Raw genomic sequence first — 7,742 nt, forward strand, 5'->3', positions numbered from 1 at the left:
TCTTTTTTTCTTTCCTTTTCTTCTTTTTTTTTCTTTCATTTTCTTCTTTTTTTCCTTTTCTTTTTCTTTTCTTTTTCCTTCCCTTCTTCTCCTTCCTTCCTCTCTTCCGTTCTTTTCCTTTCTTATCCTCCCGCGAGGCCAGCGGCTGCAGGAGGGGGCCTAGCAGTGGCCGTGATGCAATGAAGCCCCACGACTGGCCACCATGGGGGCTTTGCTGCGGCTCTTCTCCCCAGTCCTGCGACTGGGACGCCGCGATCTCACAAATAGCGGAGGCCCGACCACCCCACGGCCGAGCCCGACCGCTCCACAGGCCGGCGGCGTGCCACGGGTGGCATCGCACCTACCTGCGGAGGGGTGGCCGGCCACGGGTGGTGGCCGGCGTGGTGGTTGCCACCGTGGGCAGCCACGAGCTCCCAAAACAAAAGAAAAAAGAAAAAAAAAAAGGAAGAAGGAATAGAGGCGGTGGTGTTGAGAGGAAGAGGAAGATAGAGAGGGAGGGGGATGGGTGAGAGAGAAAGAGGCGGGATGAAAGTTTTGGGAGAAAAAAAAGTAAGATTTAAATGGGGATATTTTGGTAAAAAAACAGCTTTCCGACAAAGCTAAAAACAGCATTTTCGGAAGGCTCCAAAATAGATCTTCTTCCAAAAAGCTATTTTCAGCTTTTTGAAAAAGCTAAAACAGCTTCTTTTTTTTTTTTTTTGCTAAGCAAAAAAAGGGAAGGAAGAGGAAGGAACAAGCCTATCCCGCGTAGCAGCCCCCACTGGGCCTCCATCCTATCAGGAGAATGTTTGATCTGAGCAGAAACTTTTTAAAATTTTTACCAAATATTTTTTTTATCTAAAAATATTTTTGAAGAGTTGGAAATTACTTTTTTGACACCCTAAGCTTTCCAAACATGACTAAACCTCGCATGAGACCGTGCCTCTTTTACCGCCGGAAGCGGCCGCCGATTCGCCAGAAAAAAGGTTCCCCAAAGGGTAGCACTATGGAATACTTCGGGGACAAGCAAAGCAACTCGAGGGGGGATATCGTATCTATGGAGGAGGAGCCGGATAAGGTATACCGACGCCGAGCCCGCAAATTGGATGGAGATGGAGGGAGGAGGGGGAAGAGAAGAGATAGCGTTCTTCGACGTGGAGACGACGTTGCCGGGGCGGGGGGGTGGGATAGGATATTCGCTGCTGGAGTTCGGGGCGATCCTGGTGTCACCGCGGCAACTGGTGGAGGTGCGGAGCTACTCCACCCTCATCCGCCCGGCCGACCCGTCCGCCATCGCCTCCACCTCCGTCCGCTGCAACGGCATAAACCCGGAGACCGTGGCCTCGGCGCCCTCCTTCCCCGAGGTCGCCGACCAGGTCTTCGCTATCCTCCACGGTATCCCTTTATCTTGTGCTTTCCTTGCTCCGAAGTTTGGGGTTTTTGTTAGTGGTTCTTTTGTCGAACATTTGATGGGCAGGGCGGGTGTGGGCGGGGCACAACATCGCGGGGTTTGACTGTGCGGTGATAAGGGAGGCGTTTGCGGAGATTGGACGAGCTCCGCCGGAGCCCAAGGGGATCATTGACACCCTCCCGTTGCTGGCCCAGAGGTTTGGGAGGAGGGCCGGCGACATGAAGGTAAGGGCAAATGGGCTATGGTTCTTCCACACACTCAAAAAATATGCTTTCTTGGCTTCCTGCTTTTATCGAGTGAGACATCGAACATTCTGCTGCTCCCACTGTCCCACAGCTAGTCAACCAAGTTAACATTTCAAATTTGGATTGAAAAGAAGGATTTTTTTTCTTTTGGGCAATGGTCTTTTGAACAGGCTTCGGGAGACTTCATTCCATTTTTGAATCTGTATTATATAATTCAAAAGACTTGGGTAAATGCACAATCCTGAAAATAAGAGGCTTACTTAGGACTGCTTTTGATTCAACCTGGGGCTCTAGATAACCAGCAGCAAACATTTTCTCTGCAGTTGGCTAGTTTGGCATCTTATTTTGGTCTTGGTCAACAGAAGCACAGGTACGCTCTAGCACAGATACGGCTTCAATTTACATATTTGCGCTATGTGAAACAAATGTTTATCTTGCGTTCCATTTATTCTTTGGTGTAATTTCTTGCATCATGATAATGTTGACTTTAAAGTCTTGTCTAGATGGGTCTATCAAAAGAAAACAGGAAAGGGAACTTTCTTGCTGCAGCTCGACAGGTGATGAATGAAGTGGAGAGATGCTTTCCTTGCGTATGATCAGGATATGCCTCCATTATTTGAACTATTATAATTATCAGAAAACATTGAAGTATGCATTGATGTATGGATTAGAATAAGTGCAAGCTTGTAGAATGAGGGTAAATAGAATTAGAATTATTGTGTGGATAAATGCTAAAGCAATGAGGGATAGGTTTTGTTGGCATCTGCCATGTAGCATAAAACTTGCACTGAGGATAGATTAGTGGAAAATCAAGAAGATTTTGAGCATGCGGCTGGTGCTTCAAAGAGGCTCCAGATTTTGAGCATGTGGCTGGTGCTTCAAAGAGGCTCCACGGAGGACAGTGGATCTAATACATGTGAAGGATCTAAGCATCTAAAAGCAGTGTGATGTGCTAGTGGTTGGGATACTGCATAGCACCTAAGTAGTTTGCAGGTGCCTAGGTGGGGGCAGCAAGGAGGAAAAGGAGGATAAAGGGAAAGGAGAATGAGGGGGAAAAGTGGATGAGGATGGCAGGAGAATGGAAAGAAAAGGAGGCGGAGTAGGTGGAAGGAGAGATTTAATTAGGAAGGTTTGACATGGAACCCAAACACTTCTAGGATTTAATGAGATAAACTTCGAGAGCAAAAGGTGGAGATGAGCTGCATGTACAATACAACCTTTTCAAGGTTGTCAGAATTATAAACTCTTCAATTCTCTTTCGAGTAAATCTATTATGGTCTATCAACAATGCAACTTGCTACAATTCTTACAAGATTTGTTATTGTTTAATTGCTTGGAATTTATATGGAGCGCTTGTTTTTGTCTTTTATATCATTCAACTTTTTTTTTCCCTTCTATAGTTGTCAAATTATCCATACAAGTTCATTTTTATTAACGTAACTACAGAAAATTTACAAGATAGAGCCTCATGTTTCTTTCCAGACAACCTTGTCTGCATTGTTTTCCATTTATATGGGGTCAAGCTAACTGTTATAACCGGAATAAGTTTGATTACAATTTATGAGCTGCTATCAGCCTTGTGTCATCCCTTTGAGAAATATTGCCAAATTCTTGATCAAGGTAACTGGCTGGAAAAGGGCCTGCCATGAAACCTGTAAGACTAGTTGATGTATATGAATGTTAATGCATAATAGTTTCCATGTGTGTGTACACTCGTGTATGTATCATTTGTACGAGTTTTATTGGTTCATTGGTTATGAACTTCTATGTGTCCTTTTGGCTCAATTTTAGGCAATTAATTTTACTATAATCCTAAAATGATAGTTTTTTATTTGACCTTTCTCTCCAGGAGCTTAGATGATGTCCGAATGAATATCGAAGTTCTCAAGTGCTGTGCTACAGTGTTGTTCTTGGTAAGCATAAAACCTTTTAAAATACTAGTCTTTCCTCAAGTGCAAGAGGTTTCTTGCATTGATCTCCACTTGTTGGAGCTATTCTATCTGAATCTTAGAAATCATGAGATTCTTTTTAAATATAATTTGGCAATGATATAAAAATATGTTTTCTAAGAATGTTCATGAATGACACTTTGTTGCATGATTCTCCATGTACAGCAGCTACTCTATCTGAAGCTTGAGATTTGCAAAGTTCTCTCTTTGTTTTTTCCCCCTTTTAAACAAATTTGGTAATGATATAGGAACTAATAATATTCCTCACCTATCTTTCATCTCCATGGTCATAAGGCTCTCTCAGTTGTCCTTATTTTGGATGAAGGCTGCATTATTGTATATCTATATGCTATGCACATGCTGAATTCTTGTAGAACTCCAAATGAAAATCGATCTCGATTCTCCTAGTAAATACTATGTCCTAGCTAACTGGAATTCAAATTCCATTTTCAAGGAGTCTTAAATCTATTAAGATTCTCTTACCAATTTTCATTCTCTAACATATTCAAAATTACATAAAATAATTTACATTGTATTATATTTTGAAGATCAAAGAAAGTATAGAAAAGTGTTTTTCGCATGTAAACCCTCATGAATATCTGATTTTGTGTGGATACCTTTGCAAAAACACTATTTGCTGGTATACCCTTCAAAACCCTCTCTATTTACATGCCTGCCCGTGCAGTTAGCCTGCTGTCCAACATTGTTAGAGACCAGTTATTTAACAATAAGGACTCAAATGCCCCTGACCCAACCATAAAAAAGTTGAGTATTCGTCATTTTAGACCAAGGGAAAGACAATCAAATTGCAAGTCTTGTTAAATTTTAACTCTGTCAAACCCTAGTTAAGCTGATGCAATCAATGGACCATGATAGGATATACATGCAAATAGAAAGGTTCTGAAGGATATATCTACAAATAGTATTTTTGGAAAGGTATCCATGCAAAATTGGAAATTCATGAGGATATACATGCACAGGAACCTAAAAAAATATTGACATTGGCATGATTCTAGTGTCAACGGTCAACACTGCTTTTAGGTAATGCAATCATTATTCCCATCATGATGACTGTTATAAAACAAACTGTCTTCATGTCACGTTGTATATGATCATCTAAGCAATTCTTAGGGAGTGGTTTCCCCATTGTTTTTTTTATTTTTTTCTTTACCCTTTTGGTTTGTAACATTGCATCTAAGAATATGCATCATTTATACAATCTTTTTTATGATCGAGACATTTTTTTTCTTAAAGTACATTATAGACAAAATGATTTGGATGATTGTAAGGTATAATGCTCTCTCTCTCTCTCTCTCTCTGTGGGGGAATGGCTTTAATGTTCTTAAGGCAAACTGAAGTGGCTATTGCTAAAAATTTGTGGCTGCTTATGCAAATTGATGATCTACACTATTATTGGATTCTGATGAATGAGGCGGATCATTAATTTAAAAATTCCCAGATTGTATATTTGCATCTAGGCATGAGCACTATTTTTGCTCTGGGAACATTAAAACTGTCTTTCTGTCTTCTCCTTTACTTGGCACTTCTATCTTCTTGATGAAATTTAATTTTGTTGAAGCATGCGACTCATACAACTGCATGACTGAGATGTCTTTTTATTGGTTTGGTACGCTGACTTCTGAAGTTCCTGCAGGAGGCAAGTCTCCCAGATGTATTTTCTATCAAGACACCTGAGATGTTCTGCACCATTATTCCTGCTTCTGAGGGTTGCAACAGTTTCGCTGGATTTCTAGAGCCTGATGAAGTCTCAGTGCAGGATATCAGTGCATCCATAGTCCCTTCCAGTCATTGTGATCACAAATTACTTATACAACACAGAGATGGCCCTCTACAGCTTTGTTGCATGGGACTGAGAGTCCAATTTGGGCCAAGTAGAAAATTTATGGACCATGCTGGCCGGCCAAAACTGAATATAGTGGTTGATATCCCAGAAAGTCTATGCAAGGTTTTGGAGGCCTGTGACCTTCTTGCCCAAAAATCATCTCAGAATTCTAGTAGCAGGTCTGAGTGGAAACCTGTAATAAGGAAGGATGGCTACCCAAATTCTAATAGCATTCGATTGCAGTAAGTTTCTGTAATTTTTGCATCTTATTGTTTTTTCACCTTTTATTTCTAACATAAAGTGGTGGGATAAGAAAGCTTCTGGATAACTGATTTTGCACTTCTATTTAACCTTTTTAGGGCCTCTGCTTTTCAACCATCAGGGATTTATTTTTTATATATATATATGAGAGAGAGAGAGAGAGAGAGAGAGAGAGAGAGAGAGAGACTACGTATTTCAGCATCTCATCCAAGTATTCGTACTCTAGGCTAAACAAGTCGTCCAAGCATATTGTAATTTCAAAACTGGTAAAGCTGGCCTTTTCCCTTTTTTCTGTTCATACCAGCCACATGAAACAGCCGGTGGAAGCATGTCCTGTATTGCAACTCATGGTTTTAGGCGCCTAAATTCCATTGTGCTGTTATGGCATCTATCCATTTCTGCTAAACAGTGCTTTGTTTCTCCATGCTTTATCAGTTATGTGGGACTGCATTTGATTATAACCTCTAGTTCTCGTATACTGTTATTTTTATTATTATTATTTTTTGACAGTATTTGGAGTTGCTGATTTGTCTATCGTTTGTCTGTTTATAGCATACCCATAGTGGCAAATGGTGATGCTGCTACCTACTCAACAGAGATATACCAGAAGCTGTCTGGAAACATGCTGAAGCTTGTGTTCGCCAAGTATGATGACGTCGCGCTTGATTCCTTATTTGTTCCAGGAACTTGTGTAGATGCCTATTTCTGTGTAGAGACGTATGCTTATGAGCAGTACGCTGGAATCAGGCTAGTAGCAAAAACACTGATTCTTCATTCTAAGCAATCAATTATTTGAGTGGCAGGGGGAAAAAAAATATCATGTCCTAATTAGTGTTCATGGCGGAAATTATGTAAATTACTCTAGAAACCACCAACAATGATGTCATTAATGTAACAGTAGACACTGTATTCATTGAAAATGAAAAGATTAATCTGTTGAATTAATTTCTGCCTAAGAGATCCATACTCATTTCTTGATTCCTAGATTGCTCTATGATTGTTTATGTATACATTAATTACTAAGCCTACTTGTTGAAACTGATGATAAAGTATAAATAGCTAATTCTTGTCAAACAGATGAAACAAGGGTTAAGCTTCTGCTGCCCTGCTCGAATGTAGACTGAACAATATCTTCATGTTAATAGGCCAAAGAGCAGTCTGACTGAGAGTCTCACATGGACTAAGAACCTGATATCTTCTGTAACAGTTTAAGTATAGAAGATTATTGGTTATAGAACCCTGGTGGATGTGTATATCGTTATTAAATGCTTTCCATAGATGGTGCACGAATAGTGCAGGAGGCAGGCCTATTGCTCACTTATGTGTTTGGCCAGCATGACTTTTTGTTGGAGAGCCTACCCTCATGGCGTTGTACCATGCAATGGCAAACACTAGTATTAGCGAACTAGAAAGAGTTCATGGAATAATTTGTGTTAGATCTTGAACAAGATCCTCTGCAGCTGATGTCGAGGTAGAGCTATTTGTCTCTTGGAAGGCACAGCAGATTATCTCAGAGGTAGCCTCCAGAGTTCTTTCCTTGTAAGCCACATATTTCTCTGAATACCTAAAGAAGAATATAATGCTTTTATGGTTATGACCACGGCCAACCTACTCAGGAGCGGCTTAATGCATTTGGGGCCTAAGACGAACTCACTAATAATAATAATAAATATATTTGAAAATTATTTGAAGGCTTCAATGTATTTATAGCTAAAAGTCTTGAAGCTTGGACAATGCATTTATAGCTAAGAGTCTTTAGATTTGGAGGCCTCAATGCTGCATTTATAGCTAAGAATCTTTAGGCTTGGGAGCCTTAATATATACATAGCTAAGAGTCTTTTGGGAGCCTCATTGCATTTATAGCTAAGAGTCTTTAGGCCAGGGCCTTAAGCGACTGCTTCAGTCGCCTAAAGGTTGAACCGGCCCTGAACCTACTACTAGGTTGCTGCCACATAGGGGTGGCAATCGGGTCGGGTCAGGCATAAACGGGTCGGGTCAGATATTAAACGGGTCAGAAAAGTATAAATCTGAACCTGACCTGTTTATTAAACAGG

The 7,742-nt window shown here is 40.6% G+C and overlaps 1 protein-coding gene across 2 annotated transcripts; it reads left to right on the forward strand.

Moving 5' to 3' along the window:
- Positions 1–921: 921 nt before the first annotated feature.
- Positions 922–6,637, forward strand: LOC103714480 (protein NEN1-like). 2 transcript variants are annotated; one of them, XM_039131451.1, is made up of 7 exons: positions 922–1,374; positions 1,457–1,614; positions 1,806–1,862; positions 1,959–2,005; positions 3,485–3,548; positions 5,239–5,669; positions 6,241–6,637. In XM_039131451.1, the coding sequence occupies exons 1-7, from the start codon at positions 1,086–1,088 to the stop codon at positions 6,482–6,484; spliced, it is 1,290 nt and encodes a 429-aa protein (XP_038987379.1). In that variant the 5' UTR covers positions 922–1,085; the 3' UTR covers positions 6,485–6,637. The 2 variants fall into 2 exon arrangements, with proteins under 2 accessions (XP_038987379.1, XP_008799970.2); XM_008801748.4 differs by lacking the exon at positions 1,806–1,862 and having other exon boundaries at positions 923–1,374.
- Positions 6,638–7,742: the final 1,105 nt, after the last annotated feature.

The sequence above is a fragment of the Phoenix dactylifera genome, chromosome 11, assembly GCF_009389715.1.
Source record: "Phoenix dactylifera cultivar Barhee BC4 chromosome 11, palm_55x_up_171113_PBpolish2nd_filt_p, whole genome shotgun sequence".
Lineage (NCBI taxonomy): Eukaryota > Viridiplantae > Streptophyta > Magnoliopsida > Arecales > Arecaceae > Phoenix > Phoenix dactylifera.